This window comes from Periophthalmus magnuspinnatus, chromosome 7, assembly GCF_009829125.3.
Source record: "Periophthalmus magnuspinnatus isolate fPerMag1 chromosome 7, fPerMag1.2.pri, whole genome shotgun sequence".
In the NCBI taxonomy this organism is placed as follows: Eukaryota; Metazoa; Chordata; class Actinopteri; order Gobiiformes; family Gobiidae; genus Periophthalmus; species Periophthalmus magnuspinnatus.
Window position 1 is genome coordinate 15603961 of NC_047132.1, and position 19096 is coordinate 15623056.

Here is a 19096-nt window from a genome sequence, read left to right on the forward strand (position 1 = left end):
TTTGGTTCAGTAATTTGTGAATGTGATTCTTCAATAGAGGCCTGGGAGAACAGGGCACTGCTGGAGATAAATATAGCTTTCCATGGTTAAGTTTATAGCTTTTGTGAAGTGATCTCAGACAACACTAAGATAACACTTCCTACAATCTGTGTGTGTTTGTCTATGGAAAACAAATGTTACACCAATCATATACACATCTGGTAAAGTGTCTTGCCCAAGGACACAGCAATAGCATAAATTATTGATCATATTTACAAAATACTGAACCTTCATTGAGTTAGTTGTGGTCTCTTGAAATGTGTCTGTGAGCAGTAGCTGAAAATGCTGCATTCTCTGGTATATAACGTTGTAATTGGACTGAACAATACTTTTGGAAGTTTATTTAACAGAGATTTTGATTATTATATTTGGATAGCCATTAAATTTGCGATAAATGGTTAAAATCAAGCTTCAGTTCACAATGTATGGAACAGGGAGCTTAATAATCATAATAATAATGTGGGATAATATCTGCTTAGCATTGACAAAAAAAAAAAAAAAAAGCAGCTTCTGTTACTTGTTAATTGTGATAATTTAAAATACAGTTTACATTTCTATTGCTAGAGTAACCAAAGCCACAAGGGGGCATCAGGAAAACAAATAATTCCCTTAGTTTACTCTTGTGAGATAAGGCTTATGACAGAGAACTACCTCATAAATGTTAGCTTGGTCAGTGCTAGTCAGTGCTATGATTCCCCTTTTAGCACAGTACAGTATTTGCAGCTACCACATACAGCCTTGCTCCAAGTATTAAATGTGCACTATGCAACTTTTCTGTTCGGTCTCCATGGATATGTTACTGCTTTGACTTGAATGTTCCACAGTATGACATTAAGCTGTTCACGGAGGCAAACAGGTGACAGGTGGAGTGGCACCACTGCACAGTGAGAATGCATGCTGTCCAGGGTGTTAATTCCACTACACACCTGTAATTGAATAACTCCAAGATACACAGGTTTAATGCCATACTGTGGAACATTACAGGCAAAGCAAATAACACCTCCATGACAAGAGGTCTCAGAACCCCATGTCTAATTAAGTTACACATGGCACCTTTAAAAATCTAAATAACTGAAACAAAACATGGTTAACATAAACATCAGCTAAAATAATTACAGTAACTTCTTTATAAACTTGTACAAGAACAAAATATGTTCCTTAAAAAAGCTACTATGAATGGATAACATGTACAAACTCCCATAGACGAGAGTTGAAGAGGCAGGGTTCGTTGTAAATTCGGTCTGTTTTTGCCCAGTGGCTTGAGTAATAACAGTATTTTCATCTATATAGTGTGTGTATACGTATTTTACATTGTCCTCCAAATGTCCAGCACTTTCTCCATGAGTGCCCTGAAGAGGATTTTTGTACCGTCCAGAGGTTCAAAGTTACAGTCAAAACACAAGAGAAATACAAAGTACAAATGATAATGAGGCTTATTGGAGGTGGAGTACACTGTCAGTAAAGCTTATTATGACTATCAAAAATATTAAAGTGGACTGGAAAATCTGCACAGGCCATCACAATTTGGTCCCATGTAAATGTTGGGTTAAAGGTCACCAATTATGCCATTTGTCATATATTTGGATATATTGGATAGATAGTCCTTTAGCTGGTTTAGAACTGGTTTAATCCTTATTTAGTTCTTCAAGTGGTGGATGTTCCAATACCTATGAGCATTATTGTTATATATATATATATATATATATATATATATATATATATATATATAATCTTTTGTTTCAGCCCCAGCATAGCATAAGGTACATATTTGTCTTTATTTGTGAAAATGTAATGAAAGGGCAAATTAATCTACTTCGTGAAATCATTGTGCAGTCTTTTTAGAGGAATTATGAGTGAACTTTAAAAAAAAAGTTTTTGACTTGAAGGTATCACATAGTAGGTATAGTAGGTATAAAAACAAATCTAAAAACACACATTTAGTTTTTAAACCTTGTTAAGGTTTATATGGCACTATAAGTGAAAACTAAACCTAACAAAGAAGCGTTTGATCACATGATCATTAAAGGTGCCTTTTAAAACATGGAGTAATATTTTGGGATTAATTCAACATTCATTTACCTTTTCGCCCTCGTTTTAATACAATCACCAAATTACTGAATTGTCTTACAGCGATTGCCTTTTGTTCACTGACCCTGTAACGGACATGAAACAGGACTGAGCTATAGCTGCCTTTGGCTTTTCACAATTTCGTCTAAACCCCAGTGGCCTCAAAGTGCTTTAAATCATCTTTGGATGCTTCTAGTTACACCCAGAAAATAGGAATTATTTTATATTCATTTTTAAAAGGGCAAATATTGTGTGGCACATCAAAAAAGATTTAATGGAAGTAAAAAGTGGCCTCCTTCAGACCAAACAGAAAAAGTCCTCCTCTCAGCAGATCAAATGTCGTCTTTATCTATAGAACTAATGAACTATTCCCGCTTCGGATGGTTGGACAGCATTTCAAATTATTCACTTCACTGAATCTTAAGATAGATTTACAGTGTATATACACCATTAACAAAATGAGTGTCACTGATACATAACATACCTTTTATCAAATTTTTACCTGTCCTTGAAATCTAGGAATGTTTAGACTCAACAAATCAGAAAATGTATCTTCTTTATCCATGATGACTTTGCATCATGTAGGAAACTTGAAATTCAAGTTCATCCTTATACAATATTGTTAGTAGCCTGGCCAGCCAGACTTATGTCCTCTATTGAGAGAAGTTAAGGTATAATTAGTTACTTGTATCATAACATTTAGCTCTTTGTGCATAGGGACAGGACAAAGGGATGAGAGACGACATAAAAAATTGTTGATTTTGTTGGGTACATTCAATCTCATTCCACTAAAATGATCTCGTGTCGGGTCTGAAGAAGGCCATGGATTAACTTAAACATGTCTAACATCCAATTAATCCAGCGGTTTACTCAACTCTTACCAGAAAGTGCTTTAGAAATCTGACGCATTACAATATTCAACCTCTCCACTCTCCACAAATCAACAAGCCACCACATTACATTGGTAAAATACTGCTGTTTGTTTTTCAAACCACTTTCATTCGGTTCAAATGGCCTGTTAATGCCAGCTTTAGTACTGTCTGTGCCTGATGTAGATGGCTGTAGGTGCAGGGCCTGCTAAGCGAGCTGCACCCTGGGCCCTACTCTGGATCAGATGAGGGAGATTCGGATAGGGATGCTGCTGGGAGAGTCGGTCCTCTGTGGAGACTGGTGGTTGACGAGGTGCTCCACAACAGTGTGTTTGGACATGTGCTTCATAAGGTAGGTCTCCTGGAACAATACAATTTATAATTGTAATATATTCCATGAAAAATAATAAAAGATATTATTGAACAAATATTATTCTCATATATTATGGCATTATAGTATAGCCTAAGCCCCCCTGACCTCTCTCTAACAGAGAGAGGCCACGTGGAGAGCCAAAGGACAAGCCTTGCTCCAGGAGAAAAATCATGGACAAATCAAAGAAGTTGAGGGTGGACAATAAGGTCCTCAACAAGATGGATCAGGGGAGGAACACAAAGGACCTTTCTGAGAAAACATCTGAGCAAACATCTTGTTACTGAACATACTACAAGTGTTTCTGGATGATCCTCCTAAAAACAAAAAGAGACAGTGGAGGAGACTCAGGACTGCAAAGTGTCTTCAAACAAAAAGGCTCCACCCACTCAGAGCAACAAGAAGCAGAGGAACAGGAAACATCAGGCCTGCACCTCTGGCACCAGGTCATACCATGTGGCTGCCACTGTACTCAATCAACAATTGACAACCACAGTGAGGTGTGAAATGTAACTGCAATGCTACGTCTTTAGGGCTAGAAAAACAATCTAAATTATAGTTTATTAGTGATGCATTTGTCAATATATACTACTGGAAGAAAGAGCTAATTTCAGAAAAACTATCATGTCAGTATATGATACTATGACAGCTAGTGTTTGGTGACAGGGGTATTACGTGTTTTAGCTGATTATTGTAGAAGAAATTATTCAGCTTATTCTGATTAAATAAAGGTCAGTTAAATAAATTAAAATAAAATAACTCCCCTATTTTTACGGGATCACTTAATAGCCAGAAGTTTGTAGTTTGATCCCTGCTATTGGCAATGCATTTTTTTTTGTGTGTGCTAGGATTGTCAAAAGATACTAAAACTAGTTTCTAATCTAGATGAACAAGTATCAATACTGAAAGAAAATCACATAACTAGATCAAATTTGACCTTTCCCGAACAGTTTCATCTTTAGGTTTAGTAGAACTAGTCTAAGACCACGTAGTAACATAACCAAATACGATTACTTTGTGTTGAAAATGACAATATTGTTTACAAAAGAGCTTTTAAAACCATCATTTAGGTATCAAAATCAGTATCAAGTCTATTCTTTATTCTTTCAACGAGTCTGAAATGTTTGTATCGTGACAACACTAGTGTGGGCAAGGCATTTTTATTACAGACATGTGGTAAAGCAGATCTGGGTACAAAATGTAATACTCACTGAGGTGTAGGCGCGGCCACACATGCTGCAGCAGTAGGCCTTGGCGTTCTTTATGGCGTGAGCGGACAGGTGGATCTGCAGCGAGGCTGAGTCCGAGTAGGCACGGTAACAGTTTGGACATTTGTATGGTTTGTCTTTATTGTGCTGCCTCTGGTGAGACTGTGGACAGAGACAGGACAGGTACAGTACAGCAGTATGTTACCACAGACTGTTGTGCGTGCTGGGACTCACCTGGAGGTTGGAGAGCTGAGTGAAGGCCTTTTCACAGCCGGGATGAGCACATTTGTACGGCCGGTCACCAGTGTGGATTCTGAAAGAGATACAATAAAGATTGACCCAATACACAGTGTACAATGTGTTAAATAACATTGGTTTAGAAATAGAAATATAAAAGGACAAAGATACTAGATAATAGCGTTGTCCCAATACCAAAATTTCGAACTCAATTTTGATATTAAGGAATATGCTGAATATTCCATACCGTAATGATAAAACAAAATATATAAATTTTAAAAATACTATTATTAATTTTACCTTCCCATGTGGTGTTAGAATGTTCTTGAGACAAGTATAAAAGGGTTCAGGAACTTTTGTCCTGTTTAATGTGATTGTTTTCAGTACTGCCACTTCAATACTAGTATTGTTCAGTATCAGATTTTTGCTACAACTGATAACCCTACTATAATGCTGATGGACTATTTTATAAAATTCCTAAATAAAGTACTTTTGAAGACTAGTTAAAAAGTTAAGGTTAAGATTAGGTTTAGGAAATAAGGTTATGAAGTTTGTCAAGATTTGATAAAGAATAATAAATCTGGCCTAAGTTAGATCAAAATTTCAATTTTAATCAGCTCAACTTGTCTTCTGTTTTCGAGAGTTACACGTGAAACCAGAAGTTTACATACACTATATAAAAAGATGCATACGCGTTTTTTCCTCACTGTCTGACATGAAATCAGTTTAAACCTTTCCTGTTTTAGGTCAATAAGGATTACCAAAATTATTTCTATTTGTTAAATGCCACAATAATGAGAGAATTATTCATTATTTTCAGATGTTTACATACAGGAAGATTACTATGCATTTATACAATGTGGGGAAACCCAGATGATGATGTCATGTCTTTGGAAGCTTCTGATGTGTTTAATTAACTCAGATGTTGTCAATAAACCTATCTGTGGTTGTCTTTGAAGACACGTGAAACACACTGCTTCTTTGTGTTCATGGGAAAGTCAAAAGAAATCAGCCAAGATACCAAGAAGAGATTTGTGGACTTGCACAAATCTGGTTTATCCTTGGGTGAAATTTCCAGATGCCTGAAGGTGCCACATTCATCTGTTCAAACAATTATATACAAGTATATACACCATGGGAATGTCCAGCCATCATACCACTCAGGAAGGAGATGGGTTTTGAGTTCCAGAGATGAACATGTTTTGGTCAAAATGCCTATCAACTCAAGAACAAAAGCACAAGACCTTGTGAAGATGCTGGCTGAATCTAGTAAAAGTGTGTGTATAATCCCTCAGTCATCTAGGTATGATCCATAGTAAATGCCAAAGTTAAATCTGTCAACTGGACAAAAAATTGTAGGAGTGAAGACGTTTTGCTGCTCATCCAAGCTGATTCTTCAGTTCTGTTCAGATTACTGGTGCACACGGCCTTATATCTATCTGAAGGGAGGAGCTAACTACACTGAAACTGAAAACAGCTTTTGTTTACAGTTTCTGTTTGTAGGCTAGGTCTATTGAGCTACACTAAGTGTGCACTGTGCCTGAGAAATACTCATACAACATATTCATACAACTCTTAATGGGAGCTTGCACACCTATTGGCATCCTTGCTCACTCTATTGTTCTTTTTGTCTCCTTTGTTTGCTGTGGGTCTGAGGATGGAGTTACAGATGGGGGACCCCCATTCCTGTTCAAGGAAGGATTGTCTTTCCTAGCAAAATCTGCCTCTTTAACTCACCTCAAACCATTTCTTTCTTCTTAGATCTGTACTTCACTATCTTCAAAGGCCTGGTTCGTGGCTTTGAGATGGAGATGTACGACAGACTGGGGTCCGGAGGAGCTCTCGCAACAGTGGTGGTACATTCTCTTATGGAGTGGCTGAAACTCAGCAAAAGCTGTTTCCAGTTTAGTTAGTGTAGTTAGCTCCTCCCTTCAAACAGATATAAGGCAGTGTCCACCAGCAATCTGACCAGAACTGAAGAAGCAGCTTGGATGAGCAGCGAAACGTCTTCACTCCTACAACTTTTTGTTCAGTTGACAGGAAGAAGGCATTACTCCAAAAGAAAAATAGTCAGATTACAATTTGCAAATGCACAAAGGGACAAAGACCTGAAGAACTGGCCATAATGAGCATTGTTACATTTGGAGAGGGAAGCTAGTAAGCCTGACAACACCATCCCAACTATGAAATACAAGGGCTTCAGCAACAACTCTACAAACAACAAAAAGGCACAGCAATGAGCACCAAAAAGACAATTTTGTACAATTTCTATACATCCAAGTAGCACTCCTGTCTCTAACTTTTTGCAGAGTTTTAAGGAAACCCTGAGACCCTCCTTTGCTGGAGTAGCTCCGTTCAGTGAATGTTGGAATCACTCTCCCTTCACATAAAATGGCTACTGCTTACTGCTCCAGCTCAAATGAAGTTTCAGACACTTTGCTTGCAGGATACTAAAAAGCTTTTTTCTGGACAAGAAAAAAGCTTCTGAAAAAAATCTGAAGCTACACCTACATATGATGACACTGTCAGATTATTGGTGAGTGAAGATGATAGGACTAAGAATAAGATTTGGAGCAGATGATGGTAAATTCAATAACAAATGGGAAGCCATCTTGAGTAAATGCTCCTTAGATCTCCTGCTGCTACTCATTGAGGAAGCAAAAAAGCAGCAAATTCAAACACAGAATGAAATTACTACATTGACAGATGAGCTCTCAAAGAGCTATCAAATATAAAGAACACCAACTACCTTTTGAGAAGGAAATAAAAGAAGGGTTCGATAAACTGCATAGTGAAATAAAACTTGAGAAATTGGCAAAATTCAAAAGAGACTGTCTGTCTACAAGGAAAACACAGTGTACAGATGGAGGATAAATATGGACAAGACAAACTATAAGACTAAACCACAAAGAAGAAGAACAGTCTACTTCCAACTGCCCAGTAGTGAGGATGAGTGTTCTGGAGTGGAAGACCAGATCTCGAGTACTTTTTTAGACTCAAGTCTCACCAAAATCGGACAACCGGACTCAAAGTCAAATAGACACAAGACCAGGAGGAGCAGAAGAAAACACAAGCCATTACTGGTACGCCAGGAGCAGAATGAGAATGAACAAGTAATAAATGTATCTGGCATCCCCTTTGTACCTACTCAAATGTCTGTGCTGTCTAAAGAGTTAACTTTTGCACCTACTAATAAAACAAAAGAATGCCAGACAAAAGTAGACAAATTTTATCACCATCTCCAGTTAAAGCTATTGCACCACTATAACCTCAGCCAAGCTGCCAATTCGTTCGAGAGAAAACCAAAATAAAACAAATGCATTCAAACCGAAATCTAATTTCACACCAAATATGTGTAATCAAACATTAAACACATTCTATAAAAAATTTACTTTCCAAGAAGATAACCTCTTCACTTCAAGAAAGAGACCCTCCTATAACCTGTCTTATGAGGAGGCACTGGATTGGTTGTTTGCAAATGAAAAAATAGTAAACGAGATGACAAAGGTGGAGCTGTGGTGGTGTGGGGAAGAGAACAGTACACCACAAAAGCCAAGAGACGGCAAACTAATAGTGTGTACTATGTTCCAATGAAGTCAAACCCACAAGACCAACTCATATCTGAACTCACAGCCTTACTTGCAAATGCTAAAGAAGAAAACTGGATTACACACAATGAGCATAACTTTCTACTTTGTAAGAACCCACATATTCCATCATTTTATAGGCTCCCAAACGTTCATAAAAAGTATAGAAAACTCACCAGGGTGGCCCATAATTAGTGGGAATGAATCACTCACAAAACCTTTGTCCAAATACACAGATTTTCATATTAGAAGTTTGTCAATCACTTGCCTTCCTTTATCCAAGGCAGCACTCAAGTTTTAAATAAACTGAAACTGATTAAAAACATTGGCAAAGGCTATATTGAACAATACCTGAAAAGGAGGACTCCCCCTGCTGGATTTATATTAAAATTGAGATAATGAACATTGAGAAACAACATGTTTCTGTGTCAGTAACAACTCTACAAACAATAAAATGGCACAGTAATGGGCGCATGCTTTGTATCCAATTATGCAAATTTGTACATGGGCTTTTGGGAGGAAAACTACATGTTTGCAAATCTTAAAACATTTCGGGCTAAAATATTGTGGTGGGGTTACTGTGGTCTGGGTCTGAACAAGAACTGTTACAATTCCACTCATATTTGAATAACACAATATCAAACTCAGCCTAAACTATTCCTTATCAGAAACACATTTTCTTGATTTAAATATTTATAAAAGGCACTGATGGAGATTTAAATAGTACACTTTTCAGAAAATTGACTGATCAAAACACAATTTTAAAGCAGACAGCTTTCACCCTCCATGGCTGCTGCAGAATATCCCTTATGGTCAGTTTCAAAGACTACAGCAGATCTGTGACACTGAATGTAGCTTTGAAAAAATGCCCAAGACATGAGCTGTAGATTTAAAAACAGAAGCTACACAAATAGCACTGTGTCCTCAATTGAGCCAAAAGTCTGTTAACTATTAACTCAGAAACCAAAGAAAATAGTCCTAATCAAGTATGCTTTGTAACTGAATATGGCACGGAAGCAAACCAAATCAAACAAATAATCAAACAGAAGTGGAGTATTTTAGGAAGTGACAGCACCTTAAGAGATGCTGTCCCAGAGACCCCCACCATCAGCTTTAGAAAAGCCCCCACACTCGGCAACAAACTGGTCAACAGCTATCTCCCTCCACTGAAACAAGACATGGCTGGACAGTAGGACTAGCTGCTACAGATGTGATAACTGTACCTACCGCGAACATGTACAGTGGACTAATTCTTGCACATTGCATCAGGTCAAAGTTTTAATATCAGAACAATCATTACCTGCAACACCTCTTATGTGGTATACTGACTCAAATGTCTATGTCATCGTTTTTATGTGGGCCAAACAAAACGCAAACTGAAAAACAGATTGGCTGAACACAAACAGGCTATAAGGACCTGTAACCCCTTGTATCCCATGGCCATGCTATATAAAGTCAACCATTGCAGTTGTAAAAGACTAAAAATATGTGGAATAGAACACAAATTCAAGAAACAATAAGAGGAGATAGACTCTCAAGGCTACACAGTTTCCAGGCCTCAATGGAGAATAATACCACATACTCTAAATTTATGTAAATAATTATAAATTAATGCCTACTATTTTACATAGCACATTTTCTTTGTTTTAAGTTTTCATGAATGAATATGAATATAAACATGAATGTATGTATGATGTAAATGTCATGTTAACAACTAAACCTGGCTCAGCCTACATGTTCCATCATGCACCAGGTGACTGTGTGCCAGCCTGGTTTGATCATGTGATCTACAACTATGACTTTAAATCTGTTCTGAGATAGCCATCTCGAGTTTGCCCTCATGAAGGCTGAAGGGCGTTGGGATGATTTTATCTTTATCTGCCATACAGTAATAAAGCCTTCTGTACTTTTTGAGTGCTTCAATTTTTCTCAACTTTTCATTGAGATTGGACCCTACACTGAAGAGCACCAAAAGGACAATTTTGTACAATCTCTATACATCTATACAAGTAGCACTACTGCCTCTAACTTTTCTGCTCAAGGAGTATTAGTTTTAGTATTGATTAGTATCTTGTTTTTTATACTTTAGACAACCCTACTACATTGCTGTATACAATGTATGTAGAACACTTCACACTAAACACTACTAAAATATAATTCAACCCAATAACCATTCCAGTAATCTCACAGTTTAAAACAGTTGGGACAGTCCTCTTTCTCTAACCTGGTGTGCTGCTGCAGATGGGACAGCTGTCTGAAGGAGTTCTCACAGTAAGAACAGTGGTAGGGCTTGATGCCCAGGTGGATGCGGAGGTGCTGGGATAGGTACGAGGCATTGGCAAAGGTTTTGGAGCAGTGCGGACACTTGTGCGGCTTGGCTTCTGTGTGCGACTTGGAGTGAAGCTGCATCTCTGACTTGGACAGGAAGGTCAGCGGGCACACTTTACATCTAAAAGAGGAGATTAGAAATGTAAAAATACTACTACAATTTTTTTCAGTGTAGAGCTGCACGGTTTGGGAAAAAAAAAGTCTATAAGCATTGCGATTAGATTTACGATTTATGTTTTCATTATGGGAATCTGTTGAAATGTTCAATATGAACTGACAAACTATAATATGAGAACCACATTTTAGAACAAATAATGTTTGTACAGATCTAATCTACAGGATTAGCAGTTTTTAAGCAGAATTTTGTTGTTTATGGGGAAAATGATGGTACTTCAAAAACTGCAGCCTTGCAGCCAGTTTTCAGTAACAGTTGTATGTGCTAAGTCCAAGAACATAAATCCATAATTTCTGAAAAAACTGTACACAGCCATTTGTCAGTAGTGAATGTTTTGTTTTCTTTATGAGTTCAAATCTTTTTCCTGGTGTCACTTCACATTATTACACATGATACTATCTTTTAAGTTGATTTCTTTGCAAGATCACTCATTGATATTGGAATCAAACCAATATCACAATACTTATATACTTATATTGCACATCACTAATCTTGATTCCTTTATCTAACCCAATCCTTCTGACCTAATGTGATTTCCTGTTACACCACATGTTTAAATGTAGAACTCTTACCAATATATTCACTACCCCTGCTTTGGTCATCCATTATTATTATCATCCATATTTATTACATCTGTGCTTAAGCATATAGTTATTCATAAGATGGATTTTAAGACATCTGTATTTTATGTTTAAAAATATAAAATAAAATAAAAAACATCCACTCTTCTAATATGAAATAATACTATTGTAGTACCGGTAATTTCGTATGTAATATTTATAAACATACAGTGGGTACAGAAAGTATTCAGACTCTTAAATATTTCACTCTGTTATATTGCAGCCATTTGCTAAAATAATTTAAGTTCATTTTTTTCCTCATTAATGTACACACAGCTCCAAACACAAAGTTGTTGACTTTTGCAAAATTATTAAAAAAAGAAAAACTGAAATATCACATGGCCATAAGTATTCAGACCCTTTACTCAGTATTTAGTAGAAGCACCCTTTTGAGCTAATACAGTCATGAGTCTTTTGGGAATGGTGCAACAAGTTTTTCACTCCTGGATTTGGGGATCCTCTGCCATTCCTCCTTGCAGATCCTCTCCAGTTCTGTCAGGTTGGATGGTGAACGTTGGTGGAGAACCATTTTCAGGTCTCTCCAGAGATGCTCAATCGGGTTTAAGTCAGAGCTCTGGCTGGGCCATTTAAGACCAGTCACAGAGTTGTCCTGAAGCCACTCCTCCGTTATTGTTGGCTGTGTATTTAGGATCATTGTCTTGTTGGGAGGTGAACCTTCGGCCCAGTCTGAGATCCTGTACTTGGCCGCATTCATCTTTCCTTCAATTGCAACCACTCGTCCTGTCCCTGCTGCTGAAAAACACCCCCACAGCATGATGCACGCTTCAGTGTTGGGAGTGTATTGGACAGGCAGTGCCTGGTTTTCTCCACAGAAACCGCTTAGAATTAAGGCCAAAAACTTCTATCCTGGTCTCTACATACCAGAGAATCTTATTGCTCACCACCTTGGAGTCCTTTGGGTGTTTTTAGCAAACTCCATGTGGGCTTTCATGTGTCTTGTACTGAGGAGAGGCTTCTGTCGGGCCACTCTGCCATAAAGCCCCGACTGGTGGAGGGCTGCAGTGATGGTTGACTTTCTAGAACTTTCTCCCATCTCCCGACTGCATCTCTGGAGCTCAGCCACAGGGATCTTTGGGTTCTTCTTTACCTCTCTCACCAAGGCTCTTCTCCCTCGATTGCTCAGTTTGGCTGGACGGCCAACTTCAGGAAGGGTTCTGGTCGTCCCAAATGTCTTCCATTTAAGCATTATGGAGGCCACTGTGCTCTTAGGAACCTTAAGTACAGCAGATTTTTTTTTTGTAACCCTGCCTCTGAGCTCTTCAGGCTGTTCCTTTGACCTCATGATTCTCATTTGCTCTGACCTGCACTGTGAGCTGTAAGGTCTTATATACACAGATGTGTGGCCTTCCTAATCAAGTCCAATCAGTTTAATCAAACACAACTGGACTCCAATGAAGGTGTAGCGCCATCTCAAGGATGATCAGAAGAAATGGACAGCACCCGAGTTAAATATATGAGGGTCACAGCAAAGGGTCTGAATACTCATGGCTGTGTGATATTTCAGTTTTTCTTTTATAATAAATCTGAAAAAATGTCAACAATTTCATGTTTCTCTGTCAATATGGGGTGCTGTGTGTTAGAGGTAAGATCTTAAGCCCGAGCCCGAGCCCGAGCCGACCAGAATTTCGGGCCGGGTCGGGCCTAAAATGTCAATCATTACGTTCGGGTCGGGTCGGGCTTCTCTCTACCTGACTTTTTTAAAATAAATATATGTTTATAAAAATTTATACTAAAACAATGTGTGGATACTAAACTTAGGAATACTTGTTATAAAAAAATAATTTGGATAAAACAGAGAAGGCGCTGTAAGGTAATTGCTATTTAACTACTAAACAGGAGCCGCAGAGCCAGAGCATACTCTGCGCACGTGAACGCCCCCTCTTCCCCTCCGCAAGTCCGCATCTATTTTGACCTGGTATCGCTGATATTGAGCAGCAAGAAGTAAAGGATAAACTAAAGACAGGGGAACTGAAAAGGCAAACACGCACAGGCAAGAGTGAGGTGCGGAAATGCTTCAAATTGATTGTTGAAAATGCTACAGAAACTTGCGTTGGCTTCGCTGAATGTAGTCAATGTGGCGCTTTGCTTTCATACGAGAGCAAAAAGACTGGCACCTCGACACTGAGCAGGCATTTAAACAGCTGTACTGGCAAAAGTGATGATCGTCAAACATCTATATTATCATTTGTCCCACAGACCGCACCTCTTCGTGCTAAGCAGGCCATCACAGACAAGTGCGTGGACTTTTGCTGTCAGGACCTTAGACCATTTTCAGTAGTTAGTGGCGAAGGTTTTTTATTAGTAGGCTTATTTTTACGCATGTTTAACTTTGTTTGGTTCTTTATTTTTTTATTTATCCTCACAAATAAAATATGAAATTTCGGGTTTGCTTCGGGCTCGGGCCTGCAAATCAAGTTAATTGGTCGGGCTCGGACTGGGTCGGGCTTTAATACCCGCGGGCCTGGGTCGGGTCGGGCTGGATTTTTTAGGCCCGATCTTACCTCTACTGTGTGTACATTAATGAGGAAAAAAATTAACTTAAATGATTTTAGCAAATGGCTGCAATATAACAAAGAGTGAAAAATTTAAGCGAGTCTGAATACTTTCCGTACCCACTGCATCTTTTATAGTAGCTGATGTGATCCCCCACCTGTATGTTCTCCCCTCTTTGGGGGCCACAGTTACACAGCCCTGGTCTGCGAGGATGGGGTAGGGCACCACCAGCAGTGGTCCAGATGGGTTCTCGGCCTTAATCTTCTTTCTCCCGCGGGGGGGTTTTGGGGGGGGCCCAAGAAGTCCCGCCAGGCCCCCAGTCTTCATGTGGTCCATCCCTGGTGCGGTGGTCAGCCCTGAGAGGATGTTGACAGAAGGGGCGCTGCTGAGCCTGTTCTGGGAGCTGGAGGTGGGTGTGGTTGGGGTCAGGGCATCTGAGGAGGTGTGGGTCTCTGCTCTTGAGGAAGGAACTAAACCTGGAGGGGTGGAGATGTGTTATGAGTTCCTTAATTTCTTGTAAATGCTTAAAACTCTTTGGAGGGTTGTCAGAAAATATATACAGACATCAACAATAATGAAATGAAAAAAAGAAAGTTAAAATTGTATACTGAATAAAGTATTTTAAATTTAACCACAGTAGTTTGAGTATGGTCTTGATCCATATCAGAGCTTGTATAACACCATATGATCTAAGAAAACTATTTTATGAAGAGTGAAACTACCCAGAAAACCCCAGGGTTTCAGATTCACTGTTGATTAAAACCACAGTTGTGACTAACTAAGTTCAGTGAATGCCAAATGAAAATTCTTATAATCGAGATTCCTACCTGTTCTGTGGTTGAGACGCACCGACTGCTCACTAAGTTGTCTCATGTGCCAGTCTTCCCACAACCCTTTGGCCTTCACTGCAGCCTTATCATCCATATTTACATCTGGAATTAAGCATATAGTCATTCATAAGATTGATTTTTAAGACATATCATGTATTATTTATTTTGGTCACTATTGGCTCCTAAACATGCTTTTTGTCACCTTGGCATTTGTATTTTATGTTTGAGAACTTAAAAACAAGAAGTCAAAATTTGAAAAACACACGGAAAAACAAGAACAATCCAAGCATGAAGCAATGTAACCAACATGCTAATATACACACATAGATGTATATAGTAAAACCAAATTAAACAGAAAAATGCTCAGAACAGTAGGGGAAATTGAGAGATTTTTAAGGCTAAGAGGGAGAGGATCTAGAACATAGGATTACGTAAAAGGAACGGTATGTAAGATTTCATAAACTTGACATATCTATGTTCCCAGGTACAAGGTAATGTTCAAATCAAATGTAACTTTTACTGATTACAATTCTAATGCTGATTTATTCTTCATTACAAAAACATTGGACATGATATCCTGTTTATTTATGTTATAATTTGGTGTTTTGGTTCTCAAGATGATTATCCAATCAGGAAACATAAAGCCTCACATGAGTCTCTCATTTGGGTTGCCAGCTTCAATGCAAAAATACAGTTGGTTTGAGCCTAAAAGGACTCTTTCTGATCGAAATCCTCTCTATCTAAACCTTAGTGCTTGCAGCCAATTATTAATGAGTGTCAATGCAGCCTCTGTGGTTCAGTGAGTGAACTCTGGAAGCTCTGAGCTTCCACATGCAGCATGGGCTTTCTATATACTGAGACTGGGGAAAAACTTTGCAGGTCTAGGCATTGGTAACCCATGTTCAGTTGTGACTGTAGTACTTTTTTAACCTTGTATGACATGTCTCCTTTAAAGATCAATCTATACAATTGTGAATCACTTTTCACTAGACCTGTGTACCTGGTCCGGAGCTGGTGGCAGGCCGGGCGCGGAGGGCGATATCCGGTTGCCCTGAGCTCTGCGTATGGTGCCCTGTTACTGACTGTTGCTGCTGCTGTTGCTGTTGTGTCTGAGGCTTGGGCCCTGTTATACCGTGAGCAGCGCCCCCTTCTGGGGAGGGGGAGGGCGGCACCAGAAGCGGCTGTTGGGATGGTGTGGAGGTAGGGGGCAGGTGCAGCGGGCGGATCTTCTCGCCCATTAGTTGCTCCTTGATCTTGTTGATGAGCACGAGGTTATCCAGCTGAAAGGGTTAACGCGTCATGCTCAACAGAAAACAGCAACCAGTGTCAATGTCTTCTGCCACAACAAAAATGTCCACAGATTTTTAAAGATTTTGTTGCCTACAGGTTGTTGCTATTTGTGTTTTGTAAAAACACAAATAGCCCCTGTACACGCAGTCTAGGAATTGAACTTGGTCTGGAACAATGACTTATTTTCATGTGAACAACTGTGCAGCACTTTAAAAAGTTGAACATGTGCAATATAAATAAGTCTGGCACATCCTTGTCCCCATAGCAATGTTCTTGCTTTGCCTGGAATTGGCACTGGCACTGTATGGCTTTAATCATATCCATCTTGCATTTATTCAGCTATGGGTTACTAAGCGGAGGGTCACCTCTCCACGGATATGACCTGCAACTTAGTGTCATCACCTGGTTGTCCATATGAAGATAGCTCAGTTTACTGCCATACTACTAAATGTTCCAGGTAAAGAAATAACATCACCATGGAGATAAGCTGCTGGCAGACCCATCACCAGAAACGTTATATAGTGCTCCTTTAAGATGATTTCATTTATTCTAATAAGGGTTTATGAGACTACTCATTTTACAAAAAAAGTTAACATCATTATATTTAAGATTTTACAAAAAAAATCTTGCCTATTTTTTTCTTTCTCTTTCTCTGTTTGGTGGAGTTTATAATTTTATTTACTTACATAAGAGTCCATCAGAAATAAACTTTTAGCTTTAGTGTTGGATATTAGGAAAGAACCTGGTTGGTGAAACTATAATAGGTCTTTAGACACTAAGTCTTCTGGCAGAGACTAGTGACTGAAGACATTCACACAGAGCTAAGAATAGCTGTGAATGTGTAGGAAATGTCAGAGCTGGAGCAGACTTACCTGGCCAGGCATGGAGGGAGGTGGAGGCCAGAAGTACGGGTTATTGAACCGAGGCTCAGCCATCCTGAGACAAGACGACACATGCACTTAAAACAATGGTGCATATATTTGTCTGTGCTAGTTTGTAAGTGGTTTCAAACACAAAGAGCATTGGTTAAATTTTTCTTAATACAACTGGCAACCAGCAATACAGGATGTTATATATGTTATATAAGATAAGATATAAGATAAGATATCTTATACCTTATTAGTCCCACAGTAGGAATTTCCAGTATTGTACCGCACAGTTCAAGAACAGCAGGAAAATGGTAACATGCAATAATTTATATATATATATATATATATATATATATATATATATATATATATATTCAATCACAGCATTTTTCTTTCATCTTAATAGTGGGACTGTATATAATATAACCAACACAAACAGTTTTACAAGGTACAAATTTCATCTTTTATGGTTTTATGTAACATCTTTGTAATTGCTAGGCTGACACTAAAAGGAGACACATACTGAAAAGTGCATTTTATTAAATTATTATTTAAATATGGTACAATGTGTTAACAACTTTATTTTACCAAACCCTCTCGAAATGTCACCTGCGCATATTCTTCATTTACTCACAACCTATTTCAGCTATTGAATTACTGTTTCAGGTTTTTAGATTCTCATTCCTTTGTCTTGCCGTGGACCCTCCTTAAATGTTATCAAATGTAGTTTGAAACGTTGTTAAAAATCCAAAAAGTCATACAGCCAACTTTGGTGTCGGTGACTTTTCGGACATGTGCGCGGTTCGCGGACCTCTCCGTGGCCAGCCGTGCATCCCAGACACTCTCAGACACTCTTAAAACATTTCCAGACAAAAGAGAAACAAAAATGGCAGCCTTATTTTTATAAGGCGGGGACGCCATATTCTGCAGACCCCAAAAATGTACGCGTTGGACTCTTTTGTGTTTGGTGAGAGCTGATTTTTGGTGCTAAGGAGCGCGCGGCAGCGGAGACAAAGGTGTGTTTATCATGTCACAGGCTTGAATGATTGTTTACAGCGGCTTTGAATAGCCCGGCCTCCCTTAAAAAAACTGACACTTCCTACAACAACCATCCATGCCCCGTAAAAAACACAGACAGCACGGAAACAGCGGAGAGACGTGAGCTCCAGATCAGGGACACCGCTGTTACTACAGCGCGTACGCACAATGCTCCGTCTGCTCAGAGACACTAGCCATGTTGTCCACTTTCCCTTTTTATCCCCATTCTGCAACTTTTGGGCGAACAGCAGCTGCACAATTGAATGCACTCGCCGTATGCATCTTATAAACCAAATGTATGCATTGCATATGGCACGAAGACACGCGCATTGCCTTTTCCGCATACAAAGACGTGCACACGTACCTTTTTCACCCGCTTGCAGATAATGTCTTTTGCAGCTATTTTTTTAAGCTGGATGTTCTTCTCTCTCCCTGCTGCTTCCAGACGCACCAGCGCTTCCGGGTCGCTTTGTTCACTTCTGGGTGTTGCACAGCAGCAGCGATGCTACTGCTACACTACACAAACATTAACGCCGCTTTTCATGCGTGTGGCTGGGTCTATCCTGCTCATACTGTAGGCCTGTGTGTGCTGGGAAAGAAGGCAAAGCATGGTCTAGTTACATTATAGAGTGAATATGCACTGAAGAAAAATGAAAAGAGGAAACTCGTGTCTGACAATACGCTGTATTTGGGAATCTTCTGTTACTACAAAGTAATACTGTAGTTAAAGCGTAATCACATAACTGGAGTAGAAAATAGGAAAATAGGTTTTGGAATGAAACAGGATTACTGAAATTAGTTTATTTAGTTGATGCCCAAAAATTAATCTAGTCTTATGATGTGTATGTAGGCTGTGTGCAGGATCTTACTATGTGTATGTAAGCTGTGCAAGCATGTGTATGAAATATCTCCCCTGGGGCTTTAACACCGAAGAGGACGAAAGGGAGAGGCTGAGGTGGTAGATGGCTCTCCTGCTGCAGTAAAGCAAACAATGGAGATAGGGAGAAGCAGGGTTGTAGCATTCATGTCGGCAGGATAAAAAAGGTGAGAGTGTG

General features: G+C 39.0%; 1 protein-coding gene across 2 annotated transcripts; it reads right to left on the reverse strand.

The window, feature by feature from the left end:
- Positions 1-2834: 2834 nt before the first annotated feature.
- znf362b (zinc finger protein 362b) lies at positions 2835-18480 on the reverse strand. 2 transcript variants are annotated; one of them, XM_033970371.2, is made up of 9 exons: positions 18406-18480; positions 17007-17070; positions 15845-16097; positions 14842-14946; positions 14172-14490; positions 10602-10826; positions 4788-4866; positions 4557-4715; positions 2835-3336 (listed from the first exon to the last, which is right to left on the reverse strand). In XM_033970371.2, the coding sequence occupies exons 2-9, from the start codon at positions 17067-17069 to the stop codon at positions 3217-3219; spliced, it is 1323 nt and encodes a 440-aa protein (XP_033826262.1). In that variant the 5' UTR covers position 17070; positions 18406-18480; the 3' UTR covers positions 2835-3216. The 2 variants fall into 2 exon arrangements, with proteins under 2 accessions (XP_033826262.1, XP_033826261.1); XM_033970370.2 differs by having other exon boundaries at positions 15845-16124.
- Between the last annotated feature and the right edge of the window lie 616 nt (positions 18481-19096).